This window comes from Sinocyclocheilus rhinocerous, unplaced genomic scaffold (genome assembly GCF_001515625.1).
Source record: "Sinocyclocheilus rhinocerous isolate Xijiao unplaced genomic scaffold, SAMN03320098_v1.1 scaffold1167, whole genome shotgun sequence".
NCBI classification, from domain to species: Eukaryota; Metazoa; Chordata; class Actinopteri; order Cypriniformes; family Cyprinidae; genus Sinocyclocheilus; species Sinocyclocheilus rhinocerous.
The window spans coordinates 910,388-928,841 of NW_015648750.1; the positions used below are offsets into that span (position 1 = coordinate 910,388).

General features: G+C 37.2%; 1 protein-coding gene across 1 annotated transcript in view; it reads left to right on the top strand.

Annotated features, from left to right (window-relative positions):
• utrn (utrophin) overlaps positions 1–18,454 on the top strand; it is a 223,342-nt gene that overhangs the window by 173,698 nt on the left and 31,190 nt on the right. The window contains exons 63-66 of the mRNA XM_016514969.1: positions 4,641–4,752; positions 10,687–10,823; positions 16,906–16,944; positions 17,197–17,262. Coding sequence (XP_016370455.1) covers positions 4,641–4,752; positions 10,687–10,823; positions 16,906–16,944; positions 17,197–17,262 — 354 coding nt within the window. The remainder of the gene's footprint in view (positions 1–4,640; positions 4,753–10,686; positions 10,824–16,905; positions 16,945–17,196; positions 17,263–18,454) is intronic.

The window sequence follows — 18,454 nt, forward strand, 5'->3', positions numbered from 1 at the left end:
GGCTGCATTGTTTATGAGTTATTCTCTCATGCTTTTTATGGGCTTTCTGAAATCCCTCCCTGATTGGCTGTTTGTGCTGACTCTCTGTTCTCAGGTGACCAATAAGGTGGAGCTGGAGCCGAGGCAGTTTATTGATTGGATGAGGCTGGAGCCGCAGTCGATGGTTTGGCTTCCGGTCCTGCACAGAGTGGCGGCAGCAGAAACGGCCAAACACCAGGCCAAGTGCAATATCTGTAAAGAGTTCCCCATCGTGGGCTTCAGGTACACACTCACACACACACACACACACACACACTGAAGAGGTTGATTTGAAGATAATGACTGGTTGACTGTACATTATGAAGAACAGAAGAAAGTAAATGCGACAGATTGAAGTGTAGGGAATTCTGCCGCACTTTGAGAAGTGTTGCAATAGGCAAGGCGTGATATCAGGCAGATCTGTGAGAGATTTAAGACACACACACACACACACACACTGGGAGCAGAAAGGTTAGATTCACTCCCGAGGCCCAACATTCATCTAAATGTCAGCATCTGATAGCACTCTAAATAAGAGAGAGACTGATGAAAGAAATGGAGGACAGTCTATTCAGTCAGTTCTCTGATCGGCTCTGACTCTTTTAAAAGTTCGGCTGTAAACTAGGGCTGCCAGTGTTAACATGTTAATGTTTGAGATGAGTTCAGTGCGTTTACTGTCATTGAGCAGGAAAGAGACGATTCCAGGATTTCAGCTTCTGGAGGTTCAGCCATTTACTCCTTAATAAGATGTGATGATTTCTTGCATTGTGTATGAAAGGTCACAAGATCAAATCTTTCTCACCTGAGATATTTAAAATAATATTATTATTAATAATAATAAAATAGTTTTGGTTTGTCTGTAGATGTATATTAGTAATGTTGACAGAGTGAGTTATGTTTTAATTTGTAATTTCACTGAAAAGAAGGGCATTTAGGTGACACAACTCTGTATATATTTAATCCGACTTGCTTGATGTTTTTTTTAATGAATTTTATTCTTGGTCGACCGCATAGCGAGGTGAACAGTAATTTATTATTAATGGCTAATAGAATTATTCATAATTATTTAATGAGAATCAGTTGTTTATATTAATTAGTAAATTCATTAATTATTTGTATGTTTTTTAATATTTAGATATAAATAATAATAAGGTATAATAATAATGAAATTATTAATACAGTATATATAATTATACATTTATAATTATACACACAACAAATAGTTGGATTTTTATGGTTTGTAGTGGAAAATCAAGGATAATTTATTTATCATTATTTATCATTAAAAATAAATATAATAATATATTGTTTTTATTATACGGATAGCACTTTACAGTAAGGTCAATATATGTGTTACAGTATTTTTGAATCTTTGTTAATGTTAGCTAATAAAAATACAACTGTTCATTGTTTGTTCATGTTAGCTCAGGTCCATTAAATATTAACAGATACAAGTTTTGATTTTAATAATGTATTAGTAAATGTTGAGATTAACGTTGGTTATAGTTAATAAATGGGTAGTTGACAAATATAACATAAATATGTCTAATGGTGTGACAGCAAAACTTTTGGGGAAAAAACTAACAATGAAGAAAAATCTCTCTTATGCTATTTGTATATTAGTAACAATTATTATATATCAACAACCCAAATGCTTTAGAAATATTTTCATTAGTTCATGTTAACTAATGTAGTTGATCAAAACTAATTAATTTGTTATCGCTATATGTAAGAGAAGTGTTGTATATAATAAATGAGCAATTAAAATGTATAAATTAATGCATTTTAAATAGGATAAACATTTAACAGAAACGTTCCATTTGCAGTCTGTGTTTGTGTAGAATTGACCAATTGTTGAAGCTCAACTTGTGTGAAATGTTAGCTGTAAGAGAAACACTCTGTTGATGGTAATAATGGCAGAAACCACCAGAGGACTGCAGTAAAATCAATCATTATAGCAGTAGAACATTTTATTGCATTATTATATATCAATATAATATATAGTTTCTTTGCTTCAAAGACAAGCCAGAGTTTATTGTCAGCATTTATATCAGCAGTGTGCAGATGATATAATAATACAGCTGAAACACAACGACACAGTGTTAGAGGGATGTATCGTGCTCTAGTTGGTCATCACAGCCTCTATGGTGTATTTTAAACAGTCACTGTGTGCTCCTGTCACAATAGGTGCTGACCTTTTCAAATGCCATCCATACATACATGATGCCCTGTATTACTGATAATCCTGCCATATTTAGCATCTCTGGCTACTCTGAGCGCATCAGACCACACCATCTTGTTTTCCGAGATGTTTCTTTGAGGCAGAGATTCAGTCGGACGTTTGACGGAGGAGATACGGACCGAGGTCTGTCAGTGATGGATAGTAGAGAAGACTAAATGGAACAAGAGAGAGAAACAGAAAAGTAAAGTCCGAGTCAGTCAAGTTGGATTTATTGAGACTGTTGAAAAAAGAAAACTTTGTGGAGAAGATATCCTGAGGCGTGATTCTGATAAATTGATGAATTCGCTTACAGAGTCGTGCAAATGTAATGAATTGTTTAGCAGATTAACAGCTGTTAATTGTTAAAGCAGTAATCCACAAGAGGCTGGGCATTACAGTGGTGTTGCCACGGTTAAGGGGTTAATCGCGGGTAAGCGGTATTCCCTTAGAGCGAACAAATGACCTTTTACAAGTGCTTTTGTAAATCGATGCTGTCGTCAGAGACGTGGTCTAGCGTGAGTGACCCAAGTTAAATTTGGCTGAAGCGACATCACCCTCACTCTTGCCTTTCTCACCTCTCTTGACTGTCCAAGAAATAAATCTGTCCTCTCTATTAAAAGTTTAATTACATCATTTCAATTGGACTTTCAGTTGAACGTTAAATGACTAAACAACTTAGTCCACACTTTATGCACTTATGGGGGGGGGGTATGGGGGTGGGGGGGGTGTTCACACAGAACACATCTTTGCATCTAAAAATGCAAAACGCAGCACTCAGATATGGTTTTTAAAAAACGCAGCGCAGAACGCCTCCTCCAACATGTTGCCGTCAAATAAAACAGTTGCCATGCCAACTTGCTACAGTAGCAAAAGCTTGCAGCGCTTGCCCCGCCTCCGGGGTCTTCTGATTGGTCCACTATTTCGGAACTGACATTGATTGAGGGGAAACATACTTAATTTATCACATGTGTTAATGTTGACTTTAACAGCCCTGAAAATGAAATAAAACCAAATGGCAGCAACAACATCATAAAAGATATGTGTTCAATAAATTATTACATAAATTAAAAAAGTCCAAGTCATGCCTGTTTATTGATTAACTCTATATCACTATAATATTTGGCGTAATTTATTCCTATTATTATTATTATTGCTGTTACACAATGTAATATACAATGTAAAATGTGTTCACTTACATTTTTTATGGTTCTTCTGTAATTCTATGGTGCTAATTATTATTGTACTATTTATTTTCACGTAGCATCAATATGTTTGCTAAATATTATAGGTCAGGTAAATTTGAACTTCTATCATTAATTATGAAACAACTTTGTTTTGCTTTTGCTTTTCCTTTTGCAAGGATGGGAACATTCTAGAAGTTTCTGTACCATTTTGGAATGTTCTGTAATATTCTAGTGCTGTCTGGAACATTCCAGAACATTGTGGGACTAAAATCATCCAACGCACACTTCTGAATGATGACAGATTAGCTTGTGCAAGTTGTCAACATATTTTTTTTAGTTTTTATGAGCACTGTTAATGATACACAAAAAAGTTATGTGATTTTCATATTCAGCATGTCAAACTTCATAAAGAAATATTAAAAGTAAAAGCAAAAAAAACTTATGTAAAAATTTGTTATTTTATAATTTTATTATTATTATTGTGCCTTAGGGCATCCATTATCTGCAGTAAAATCACTGTAACATGCAAAGTCTCAAGGCTTATTGATTTATTTTTCAATATCTACAAACTTCATCAAATTGGTTTTTAGGTCAGTTTTATAATATTCATGTTATCCTGCAGAGGCTAATATAAGAGATCTTGGCTGAAGTACTGATGGTGTGATGTTTAGTCATTCTCAGCAGGGGCCTCAGTGTTATATTGTGCTTTCAGATGGGCCGCCCCAGAGAGAGAGGGAGCTGTTTTGGAAAATGCAGCATCTTTTTAGTGTCTTTTTAGTGTTTATGTGGCAGTGCGGTAGAAATATTGCACACTGGAGGAATTAAATTCTATTGAATTTGCATTTGCTGGAGAGAACAGAAGAAACCAAAAAACAAACAACACACACTGTGCTGTCTTCCTCCACACTCAGTTTACATGTATATGAGGAAAATCTGTGAAATAGAAACACTTCTAAACTGTGTGGTAATGATGTTATTGAATCGAGCGTGGCGTGACTGGAGTCAGTATTCTCAAGAGGACTCTCAGTTTCAGACAAACTGAATAATAGTGGAATAACAAGTGGATAATAGTTTGACGAAACTACAGAATGGCTGGTTTAGAGTTATGGCTATAATGAATCCAAAATAATAATGTTTTCCTGTGTAAAACCGAAAAATATTCCATACAATGAAAGCCTCTCATACTAATTGTCAGTGTTTTCTTTCTATCTTTGCAGATATCGCAGTTTGAAGCACTTCAACTATGACGTTTGCCAGAGTTGCTTCTTCTCTGGTCGCACAGCGAAGGGTCATAAACTCAACTACCCCGTGGTGGAGTACTGCACACCGGTGAGTTAGCTAGTGCCTGAACCTCTACCTCTCTCGTACGCTCTCTCTCTACCCATCAAATCAAGGCATGTGTAATTATGCTTGCAAATTGGAGCTCATAAAAGAGAGGTTTTGCATGAATGAGCATTATTGTGGGCATTCGGTAGTGGTAGAGCTGTGGCTCTGTTCCAAAACCTAGTGAGATGTCTTCGTGTCTACTGACTACAAACGCAGCTACTCGGGATGCACGGTATTATCGGAACATCATTGGAATCAGCTGATAAAGGCTTCAAATGTAACATCAACATCAGCCTGATACGAAAATGCAAGTACAGAGTATAGAGTCAGCAGTCACATTAAGAAACTTGTGTTTCTGAATTAATAAAGTAGTAATTGATGTCATAAAATCACAAGTCTGTTTTGATTTAAAGTTCAGCAGCTATAGGCTATTTATTAGTACTTATAAAGCACATATTCTGCATGACCATATTCTCCATCAGTAACCCAATACCACCTTACTAACTATTAATTAGCAGCAAATTATGAGTTTGAGGCAAAAGTCAAAGTTGATGGTTTGTTAATAGCGAGAATTGGACCTTAAAATAAAGTGACTTTTTTTTCTTTTTTTTTTTTTTTTTTTTTAGAAACGTCACTGCTTACTACTTGTTTCAAAACATTCAGACATACATTCAAAAGTAACATTTCCATAATGTTCCCTTAATATTTTTGCTAACACGAACAAGAAAACAAGAAAAAAAAACTCAGAAAAACAGAAATAACATTTCCATAACAGGCGGCAACTTCTCATGCGAAACACATGAAGATTTGACTCGCAGTTAATTTCATGTGTAGGGTTTTGGTATTAGCATGTGACTAATAAGCTAAGCCAGCAATATTGTAATAAGCTAACAGCATAGTACTCTGCAAAAATTATTGTGTGTAAAGTTCATTTTTAATTCAATGAAGGACACATGCAAAGTTGCCTTAGGCCATTTTTTAAATTGTTTTCTATTAGCAGTGAGCGTTTTGTGCGCTGTTTATGCGCCCCGGGCGCCTCGAGTTTTAGCCACTTGCTGTGCCTCGCATTTTTGCAGGAGCGCTCTAAGCTCCTGAAGTTGAAAAAAAAGCAACTCTGAGCAGAAAAGTGCCTGACGTCATTCGCGTTTTTTTCCCATTGCCCAATCGAATGAAACCAAAGAGCGCTTGCGCTACACTGACAGGACAGCTGATTCAGTGGTTGCCTAGCAACATAAAAACCGCAGCGCGGTGCGCCTCGCATTTTCAGACCTAAAAAACGTGTTCTGTCTGATCGGGACCTTAGAATCGTATCTCTCGTAGGAGGCGTAATCCTGCTGGCTGCTCTTTGGAAAAGTCTTAGCATCAGCAGCACATTAATTCAGTTTTTATTCCAGCTGCGACTGTGATGTGTGGTCAGTGAACAGGAGCTTATGGTATGAGAGTAATGGCGAAGGTTAGTTCCTTCTCCACCGCTGCAGGCCAGATGGAGAGTAGTTCAAACTCAGAGGGCCTTGATCTATTAGCAGTACCACCGGCAGAATTTCCTCCCACCTCCACAACACAAGCTCTGTGAAACCTGAAATTTAAGGTGTTCAATTCAATAGTTCAGTTTCAGAGCGTGAAATTGAAAAGCTGTCACTGTCAGTGATCAGCATGACAAAAGGTAAACGCATTTCTTTTTGCTCTCTTCAACTCAGTGCAAATTCAATGAAATTAGACCGAATAATGATACAACTTAAAAACAATTGTAACAGGCACTTGAGCAAAGAAATGTTGCCTTTTCATTAATAATATAGATGGCTGAGTGGAGGGTTGTCAAATGTGCGTTGACCTTCCGCTAGATGGTTCAGCTCCAGATTGATTTTTTTGTTGTTTTTTTCTGTGATGTAGTAAAGTGGTGAAACAAAATTTTGTAAGTTCAAACTCCGCAAGGGATCCTGAACCCCACAAATCAGAAATTCAGAAATTATAAAGAATGTTCACGCTGCTCTTTTCCATACAAGGAAAATTACCAAAGGGTGTTAAAGTCAAAATGAAATGGAAGTAGTGATGTAATTCCAGGTGTAATAGATTATTTAAAAAATAAAAATAAAATGTAGGATGGACACTTGGTTTTATTCATCAGTTTTTGATTGGATTTTGAGATGCAAGCGTTGCACTCAAAAACATATGCAATTGTAAGAAAGGGGCAGAGTTTTAGCAAGCCAAATAATTGGATAAGTCTGGCATATATCACCAGAGAGAAGTCTGTCACCAGAAAGCTCCAGAAAGGACCATGAAAGTGGTCCATAAGTCTTCTGAAGACCTGTTTTAGCTTTGTGTGATAAACATAGGGTGGGGGAATAAATCGATTTACATAAGAATCGCGATTGCATCTATTTTACAAATTTCAAAAATCAATTTCTAATGGTTTATATGTTTACATTTTTTTTACCTCGAGGTACTATTTAAAGTTATTGACATATTACATTGATAAAGAAACATGCATGAATGAAAAAAGGGTGGGACATGCTTGATGTTAAATAGAGTTATTAAGCGTAATAAGCTCTGGAAAAGAACTCAGTGCAGTGCTCACCTGCATGCAATAGTGAATTTGGGACGTGCATGCTGTTAAATAGAGTTATTAGTGAAAAAGAACTCAATGTGGCTCTCGCAATGACAGACACACACACACACACACACACACACTCACCCGGAGCACACACTGTTTGCCACCTCTCACCATGATAGCATGAATTAAGATCTCTTTCGCGGCTTATTGCACTTGAATGGCCAAATACACAAACAATTATGCCAAAATAACCATTGTGTGGATTATTAACGTAAACAGTTATTTCCTATGTGAACATAAAAAGTTAGGAGAAACTCACATGTGTATCAGTATATAGGATCCGTACATTCGTTCTTAAAGTAACAGCAGGAACTTTGTTGCCATCTGTTTCATTAATGTTAATCAAACAAAGAGAGAGAGAGAGAGAATCACTCAGTAATTTTGACTGAATCACTTTTCTATCTTTATTAAGAATCAATTTATAGTTTATTCATACAGTGAAGACTATGCAGTGTTTTAGTTTTACATATGATTATTCAATTTCTGTAGTGTTTCTTATTACATGTCAGAATCGATTTTTAATCAAATTGTGAGGTATCAAAAGATTTCCACCCCTAGAAAAACAGACTATGTAGTTCCTAAAACTTATTAGCATATGCACATGTTCCAACATTACAGAAATGGCCGTTGTATTGGCTGTTGTATCCGGGTAACCAGAATGTTCCTTGTTTGATCTCTGCTAGCAGTGAGCCACTATTGTGACCTTGAACAAAGCATTTAACCCCAGGTTACTCCATGTGAATGAGTTCTGTAATAAGTTTATGGTGCTGTTCTATGAAGCATCACGTAAATGTACCACTGGCCCCAAAATATTGATCACAAGTGTAATATAACTTTTATACAACAGTTCTATAAAGAAGTTGTTAATATCGAGTGACGTTTCCAACACAATATGGCTCCAACACAATACGGCTCCTTTTACTTTGCCAATGACAATGTTTTACAACGTTGTGAGCTATATAATTGTGATTCTAGAGAGAAATTGATACAGTGATACAGTGAAACGTTTGAGTGCACAGACAACGACACTCGGCCTAAAAAATGGCTCAAGCATAACTAATTGTTTTATAACAGTGCCAAGCTAGAAACTGAAGCCCACAATAGTTTGTCATTAATGCAAGAAGACAATAACAAAGAGTAATTTTTCCAGTTAAAGTCAGTTCATTGTTGATTTAGTGATGTCATTCAGCTCAGTTCAGTTCTCTTCCAATAGTATCTGTGCACTCAAGTCAACAATGTTGCCAGAAATTAAGCATCCCCAACTAAGCAAGCCAAAGGTGACAGTGGCAAGGAACCAAAACTCCATCGGTGACCGAAATGGAGGAAAAAAAACCTTGGGAGAAACCAGGCTCAGTCGGGGGGCCATTTCTCCTCTGGCCAGACGAAACCAGCATGGCGTGGTTTAATTCCAGGCTGCAACACACGTCGGATTGTGCAGAGGACTCATCTGGTTCTCGTGGTCTTGTGCCGATGGTCGTCTAGTTGATGAGTTCTTCACAGGAGATCTGTCTCTAGGGTTCGTCTAGTTGACATGGTCTCTGCTGACATTCAGGGTCACCATCTGGACTCTTTCATTTCCTTTCAAACCGACATATCCCAGAAACACACACACACACGTGCATAACTATAAACCAAATTTACCTTCGATTCAACACCAAATACTGTCATCAGCATTCAGAGAGCAGAAGATCAATATTGAACAGAATATGCCTTTGTGGCCCTCGGTTGGGCTGTTACGCCGTTATTGCTTTTTCATCGTGGTGATATTTCTTTTTGTTGTTGATGTGGTTTTTATTAGTTGTGGGATACAAAGAGTTTATTTAGTTTCTTTACTCAGTGTCAGAGTAAATGAGTAATGTGCTGTTCAGGATCTTCAGCCCTTTCTTAAATGAAAACGTCACCCAAACATGGAAAAAAACACCATTTATTCACATTTTCTCACATTATTATATGTCTGTTTGATTTTCTTTTTCTTTTTCACCATTGAAAACCCACTGTGTAAATTGATACAAGAAGAGTTTTTTTATTTTTTATTCTAACTGCTCATGTTTGCTGAATGAAGCCAACTGAAAGCATGAAGTTTTGGGGGATCAAGCTCAAAAACGATAAAAAGCACCATAATTGCATCATACAAGACTTGTATATTTGTTGCAATATATATCGTTATTGACGACAACCATAATATAAAAAAAATTTAATATTGATATCATGTTAGTACTTCACATACTGTATAAATATCATGCCAGTAACACTAGTTGACCCTCCAACATAGCAAATTGCAAATTAATGCTGGTTGCCGCCCGTCATAAAATAGAAAAACAATGAATTCTGTATGAATGTCCGAGTCTGCAGGAAGTGCTGATGAACAGCAATTTGTTTTTGTATGCTATTGTGCAGTTACGGTTACAAACTGTCTCTCCAAGTCTCCACACTCGTATTTTGCTAGCTGGTGTTTCTCACACAAAAGGCTTTAAAAGAAAAAGGAAAGCAAAAACATGCATTTATAAGGCAATTGGCTGTTGTAATTAAATACGAGTTTTTATCTTTCAGCCAGCATGTTGAACTTTCATGTGCTCGTGAGATCTGGAATTCATGGGTTCTGTTGGTCTTTGGTTTGACTTGAGAGTTTAGCAGACCGAACGGGAGAGACAGAATCCCTCTGTAGTGCATGGGCTGTCACATCCTTGTTTTTCGGTTGGTCTCCCAGTCTGCAGGAGAAATACGATTTGGTTGGTGAATATGTGCAGATTAAGAAGACTTTGTGTGGAGACGCATACAGAGAAATCTTGGACTGAAACACCATGCTCGGCTCAGTAGACAAATGGAGAATGAGATGAGTGTGGATGGACGGATCTGTGTGCTCTCATTATAATGCATTTCACTCAAACTGACCTAAAACACACTTGTATACTTGTGTAACCCTCGTGTGTGCAAACTGCTTGTGTCTGCTAACACCTCTGCTGCTAATTTTATGCCCTTCTAAATATAAAGGAGTGGAAGCTTGTGTTTTCAGGTCAGAGTTACTATGGAGAGAACCTTCAGCCTCAATTCCCATTTGTTAGCAAAAGTAATGATGCAAGTGTGTGTTTGTATGTCACCTAATTAGAAGACATATGAGTTGTACCTTCTGGATGGTTTCCAAAGCTTTGATTCAGAGTGAAACTCCTAAATATTCTCTACCAACGCCTACACAGCAAAGTTTAATACTGGGGGTTCAAACCACTGGTGACTCCCGGGCTTTATTGTATTGAAGTTGCTTCTGAACAATTGTTAATAACGTAAATCCACTTCCTCATCCATCATCTGTCTGCCTCTCTCATTTTCAGACCACCTCAGGAGAAGACATGCGAGATTTCACCAAAGTCTTAAAAAACAAGTTCCGCTCAAAGAAGTATTTCGCGAAGCACCCTCGCCTGGGATACCTGCCCGTCCAGACGGTCCTAGAGGGAGACAACATGGAAACGTAAGCATCTTGAAAGTTGTTCTGTATATGTGTGTTGCAATTTGTTTGAATTTGACTGTCCTCAGGCTTTGTCTTACTGCCGCCTCCAGTCATTATCTGTCTGGAGAGCTTTTACAGCCTTCACGCAATGCGCTTATTCACATTGCAAGGTTTGAAGAACTATTGAGAAATGTGAGGAATGGTGACTGAATTCTTTTCTGACTAGAAGTCCTGAATTCTGAGAAAGAGACAGGATCTAAAAGAAGTCAAATGCCAAGACTAACACATTGTACCATTAAAAACCAGGAAGCTGAGGTGTCATTATTTGCATTTTTTTAAGGCCGGGACTAGGGGTGTAACGGTACACATATTCGTGTCGAAAATTTTCGGTACGGGTCTTTCGGTTCGGTACGCATGTATACCAAACAAATACAGCATTGGTTTAACCACTGCACGAGTGGAACTTCATTGGAAACTTCCAGTTTTATTGTTACTTTTTATAAGAAACAAAGTCTCATCTTTCATATTGTGTCCATTTTTTTTTCAGGAAATTCAAACAATAAATGCCATTTTGACGCTCTTTGATGTGTCGCGACAGATCGCTGTATAAAGGGCTCAGTTCAGCGCTTCAACGCGATCATCCCTTCCTCTTTACTACTAGTTTTAACGTGAAATAAACATGAATGAACATCTCACTCCTCTTGTAATCGCTCATCCAGTGTTTCAACCACGGAAAGACGCCAATATAACAGCTTGTAAACAAAACGTCAGGTAGCTTTTCATTCACCTCATTCAATCATCAGTGTCCACATCTCGTTAGTGCGCTATAAATGAAGTCTAGAGAAGAGCATTTCACGAAATATTAGACTTTATAATCATTATATTTCAGTTACCTGTTAGTGATGTCTTAATTATTGAATGTATGTTTAAATAAATCTGTTATGAAACAAGTTATGACAGCCACTGTCTAAAATGATTATATTTCAACAACAAATAACATAATTATCATTTAAAAGTTAATTTAAAAACTGCATTATGTGCAATTTACATGTTTGCATACAATTTTTTTTTAAGTTGAGTGTTGATTATTATATTTAAAAATAAATAGTAATTAAATTTAAGTTTGGGCTCTGTTGTTAATTGTAACGTTATAGTAATGTTAAAGGGCTCACTATAGTTTAGAGCAGTGGTCGCCAACCCCTCGATCGCGCTAGATCCCGAAAAAAAACTGTAAAATAAGTACAAAAATGCATTACATTTCTGGGGTCCGAGGGAGATTTTTATCCCTAAGAAAATTGTAATTATAATTACATTTATTTAAAGAGAGTAATTTGTTCAGTAAACTACTGTTTAATAAAAAAAAGCAAATTTATGTTTAGTTTTCCCCCTACTGCACCGAAACGGTACTGTACCGTGACGTCAAAACCAAGGTATGCACTGTACCGTCATGTTTATGTACCGTTACACCGCTAGCCGGGACACACCAAGCCTACGGTCAGCCGTCAGCCAACATGGGGCCATCGGTGAGCGTCAGTCGGGCTAGTTTTTTGGTGTGTTCCACACATCGCCTCTCGTTGGTGGCAGTTTGCCCGGTTCAACATTTTGAATCTGCGTCGGGGCTGTTGGCGAGAGTGAGAACTCTGATTGGATGTTCAGTTTAGCGAACGAGTTAGTGCATGAGAATTAAAGCGAAAGTGATGAAAATGAGCAAGTAAGTCAAGATGGAAAGCACATGCTAGTTTGCAGTGGGCTGTAGCCTGAGCGGTGTATTCAAGCGTGGTTTATTGGTCCAGACGTAGCCAACGCGAGTCGACAACACCGTCTGCTTTAGTCGCCGCTGGTTCTTTGAAGTCAGCTTGGTGTATCCCGGGCTTTAAGTACTTGTCTTTCAAGCGTTTGCTAAATAGTTTTTTTTATTATGGAGTCCTGTAAGAAATCATTTAATTTGCATCAAAATGGTTGTCCTCTTTCTCCAGTGATGAGAGCACCTTCTCAGAGAAGTTGGCCTTTTGATTTCTGCCAAAGTCTGTTGGTTTGAAATTCCAACTTGAATTGAATGATACGCTACATCAGTAATCAAGCTTTAGACACCTTGAATATAGGCTGTCTGCTCAGAGCTGCTGTTCAAATATTATCATGTCGACTCGTCTCACTTCATAGTGCTGATTTTCTGTCTGTCCAGAAATGTTGATATAACTTGAAATATATCCTCTACACAGAGTGCTGTTGTGTGAAAGCCTTTATAACCTGCTCTCTACTCTAAAGATTCGAGCTGGTTGTGATCTTTGTTTAAAATCCTAGAAGGCTGTCTACTGACGACCTTCTAAAGGTGTGTTACGTTTGTGAAATTTTGTGTGCAAAAAAAAGGTCCATTGTCAATAGTGCAGCGACAAATGAAGCACAACTCACACTGAAGTCACTCAAACCAAGCAGCTTTCTGTTGGCTAGTGTGTTGAATTCGCAAAATGTTTGCCCTTATGCAAAACTCCCGATTGCATGGATTCCTATCAGAATGACTGGAATTCACCTGCAAATTTTCACTAAGCAGCAATAAATGTGAACGCTCCATTAACTCAGCATTAAGGCAACATTAACTCAAGTAGAACCTATTAAGTGATTATTTGAAGGCTATGAGCAAAGATATGTCACACATATCTCAACTCTCACGTTCAGTTGAACAAATTCAAGTTTATGGCAAAGTTAATTTAGCAAAATGCTAAATACACAGTGTAATATGCATAAAACCAACACACACATATTAGATTTTTTTTTTGTAATTAATTAGTTACATTTAATAGACCCTTCTGTGACACATTACCACAGTCGCTAAGAATGCTAAGAAATACTATTGTGGATTTTTTTTTTTTCTTTTGCTGTTGGGGCAAATGGAAATGCAAAAATTATACTATACTATAGAAGTGTACCAAACTATGGTGACTTCTGCAGCTGAGAACCCTGGGAATGTAAAAAGGGCCCATAATCAACATTTCTCTCATGTTGCCTGCCAAATTGCATGGATTTTTTTTCCACTGAATTTGTCATAATAAATTTTCCGCTAAAGATACGTGTGATGCTGGCTTAGAATTTGAACAAAAGAAGGCATCTTGGAAGGCAGCGCGATTATGCAGCCTGTCTTTTGCCCCCGTGTTGGGAACGTGCCTACTGTATGATGTCTTACAATGCCGCCCTAGGCACTTCAGTGTTTTTGGAACAGAGCCCAAGTGTGGCCAATTCAAGAAAATAAAGAGTTATGCAGTTCCCAGTTCTGCCTTATCTCCATACTACCGTTGATTAAGGCACTTTGGTTTTCCAGTGGGACCATTTCATGAATTTGTGTCAGAAAGAAGCTCCTGCTAAATGACGGGGAACTGCAGATGACCCATTTCTTCAGTTGGTGCTGATTATAAATCCCCATGAGCAGAGCCGAAATGACTGCTCGCACTGCACAGGCTTCCTGTCGTTCCACGTTAGCGTGACGTTCAGCCGATCTGAGCGTCGGTGATGGCAAACCATTTCATGTAACGTTTGATTTTCAGGTTTCTGAACAGACATGTTCAGAACATGACATGTTTATGTTCAGAACATGACATGTCAGACATGTTTACTCATGCTGGTGTGCACCAGCATGAGTAAACCCCATCGCCTTGTGTCAGATTTAACAAACAGCGATGACCGTGGTTGAAATATATTCAGAACAGTTTCCAAAAGCAAAATTAAACCATGCAGTCAAACATGCACCATGTTTGGTTTTCTTGAAATTCTGAAGCGCCAGGGGATATTGACCGACTTTTATTAGCGAGCTCGTGTTTGTTGATTCTGTCAGCACTAATTTACAGAATCCCTCATTACTTTGAGTCCAGCGCTCTGTACATAGTGATACACCAAACCAGCCATTTAACAGCCCAGATAACTGGACCGTTTTGTCTTTGACACGACTCATATTTCTCCCTCTTCAGCCGAACTAAAAGTCAACATGAAGTCATAATGGACCCTTTTTACATTCTTAATACGTTTTCCTGGTCAAACAAATCATAAGCGCACAAATCATTCTTCCATAGAAACATATGTTGGTCGCCTTCATCTTTCATCAAAATGTAAAAACAGAAACAACTCTACCTGACCAGGTAATGTCTAGATATTGTTAAAGTGGTAATGTAATGGAAGTAGCAATGGATCTTTTTTTCCGTATTACGACTTACAAGTTGAAAATGCATCTATGCATCATTTGGATGTTGAGATATGGGCGTGACACTCAAAAATGAATGTGAGCATGCAATTGATTGTGGAGGGGTGGGGTTTATTTTAAAATAAATGATTATCATATGTCACCAGAGAGAAGTCTGTTGTTTTACTGGAAAATCGAGTTCTGAAAAAAAAAAACTATACATGGATGAATCGTTCACTGTACGATCAATAAGCATGCATTTAGAAAATAAATGCATTAAATTTTCATTTCATGTTGACTTTAACCAACAGCCAAATAATCTTTTAGGCTGCTATTAATAAAGCCTTTGCAAAATCTTGCCATTCTTGATCCACTCAATTCCCGATGGATAAACGTTTCACTCTCAGAGTGTCACATTACAAAAGTTAAATGAGCTGTGAAAGCCATTTCATCTTGACTTTTGCTCTTTCCAACAATTTTAAACATTATTAAAAAGAAAAACGGTCTTTTCCTGCCTCTGTTGACCTTCCTTCATAAAACGAAAAGAGTTTGTAAGTCATTCTCTGTCATCTGAAGGTCTCATCCTAGACCTCTCGTCTCCACATCACCCCTCGATGCCGTGTCAACTGTGAAAAAGACAAAAATGCCCCAATCCTGCAGTGTGAGAGATGGGAATGCCCCTACTTTTCTTAAAAAAGACAAACATTAACCAATCTAACCTTGAATTTCTCATCTTGCAATTATCATCTCATCTGCTATATGGTTTCCTTTAAAAGAAAAAATGACACTTTTCATCATCTCCAAGAGACACATTAAACTTGTAGATTAAACTTGTCCCTGTTGAGTCGGAACAGAGCGTTTGATTTTTTGCGCTTGGTGCTATGTGTGATTAACAGCAAGTTTTCACATGAAAAGACACTGAAATGGAATGAAAATAAATGAAAGATTAAAGATTGGTTTGGAGATCTGATTCCTCTAGTTTTGAGGCCAAATGTTGCTCTAAAGAAATTACACAAACAAAGTTGCTTTATTAAAGGGATAGTTCACCTAAAAATGAAAATTCATCATTTACTCGCACTCATGTTGTTCTAACCCACATGAATTTTATGTAGGAGTCAAAACTAGGCCTTTAGAAGAATGTTCATGCTGCTATTTCCATACAGTGAAAATATATTCAGTGATCAGGGCCAAACCAAAATGCACCATAAAATTACTATATATATATAATAATTTTATGGTGCATTTTGAAAACGGATAACTTTTTTTGCATTTTGGCCATTCATTTACACGTCAACGGGCTTTTGAGGGCCTGAAAACACAAACCTTTGAAAAAATGTTTTTGAAAACGATAATGTTATTGTCTCGGTGTAAACTACAAAACAAAACAAAAAAACACACATTTGTGAAAATCTGCATGCGTATTATGTGTTTCCATAGTTTATCTTTACAGTGTGGCATCTCCAACTACTGGCCCAACATGCATAATACAGCACTTTAAGTTGTTTTCGTGGTTTCGTGTGAACGGGACTCGTTTTGACAACGTTGTCGTCTATATGTGAAAAACGCAAATGAAAAACTTTCCGGTTTTTAGTACATTGTTGTCGTGTAAACATACCCTCAGTATATGTATTTTGTTCCACAGAAGAAATTAAGTCATTCAGGTTAAATATGACATGACAGTCAATAAATAATGGCGACATTTCATTACTTTGGTAATCATTTCTCAATCATTCAATTAATCCAGTGTTTCTCAGTATTCTGCACTGCCCCCTACAGTACTGGAGGAGTATTTCAGCCAGAACACTTCCACATCCTTGTGTGTGGATCTGACCTTTACGTTGTGTGACCTCTGACCCTAAAAAAAATCTGTTCCTCCCTCCCCTACCCCCACTCCCCCTCCTTTCCCCTCGTTTTTCTTTTTCTTTCTCCCTCTTGCAGTCCGGTCACTCTCATCAGCATGTGTCCGGAGCAGTATGAGTGAGTATCAACAGTCAACCATCAGTCCTCCTCTTCCTCCTCATCCTTCCTCAGTACAGCATGCAGTACATCCACCAGCACCCCACCCTCCCCCTTTTGTTTTTTTTTTGTCTAACCGTCTTTCTCAGTTCGTCCATCCCAATAACACTTGGCCTTCACTGTAGATCATCAGACACATTTCATGTTTAGAATCATGATTGTCATTGGTTATTTTTGGAGTGTGCTTTTGTTTATGTATATGTTTGTTTTCAGGCTTTCTCCATCGCCACAACTCTCTCATGACGACACACACTCACGGATAGGGCAGTACGCCAGCAGGTATATCTCACTTCCGACATTACAGTACACAAACCACACTGATGTCATGTTGCGTTCTTGTCATTTAAGAATTAGCATATTTACAGATGTCTGACTAGTTAAAATTAGGGCTGTCAATCACGTAAATGTCAAAGGAATTATCAAATTAATTGCATGTATCTGTATTGCTAGGGAAAATGGTTAAAAAATTTTTTTTTAGGTGGTGTTGTTACAGTGTAATTACACTCCTAAAAGTAAGATTCCTTTTAGTGAACATTTCTTAACAGAACTATGTTTTTTCTTAGTGTGAAGAACATTTTAATAATCTAAAGAACCTTTATTTTAAGAGTGTACATTAAGTACAAAGTAATATTAATTACTACATGTACTTACTATAGGATTAAGGTTTGGTTTAGGGTTTGTTGCTTGTAATTATGCACAATTTACTGTTATTACTATAGTAAGTGCATGTAAAATATAAGTATGGCAGCTTATAAAGTGTTACCAAAAAGCAAAGAATGAAAAACGTATGAAGATAATTCAAAGACATTACATGATATTCAGTAAAAAAAGAGAAACATTCAGTGTAATGAAAAACAATATATTGACTTGTGTCTGTTGTTTTATTTCATATCATTGTACACAAGTCTTCAATACACATCAATCAATCGTTTTTGAATCATTTTTTAAAAGTATATAGTGAATTAATGTAGTAAATACATATTATCATTAACAACGATATGTATGCACATGGACTTATTCTGCCCTAGCACCAGTAATAGCTAATATTATTCAAAATTTAGCAATAATCATTAGTACTAATTACTAGCAATTAATACTAAATAAATTAAAATTAAAGTTATTAATTTGTGATTGATAAAGTACTAATAATTTCTGTATAATTTCACATTCTCTGTCATCATTAGAGTTAGTATTTACGTTTTTCTGTGATGTAACCATATCATAAGATCAGCTGCCCTCATGCTGTCATACTGCAACACCACAAATGAAAGTGGTGACAGAGGAGCAGTATAAACACACACATGCTCCGTTAGACCTCTGACTCTCTGCCAAAGGCAATTTAATCTGGTGCCATATACAATATATTAGGCACTATCAATTTCATTTACACCTGTTCAAAGGGAAGAAAAAAAACATACTATGCTTCCAGTGTTGACCTTCTACCTGTAAAGACTCGAAAATGGATTTTCAC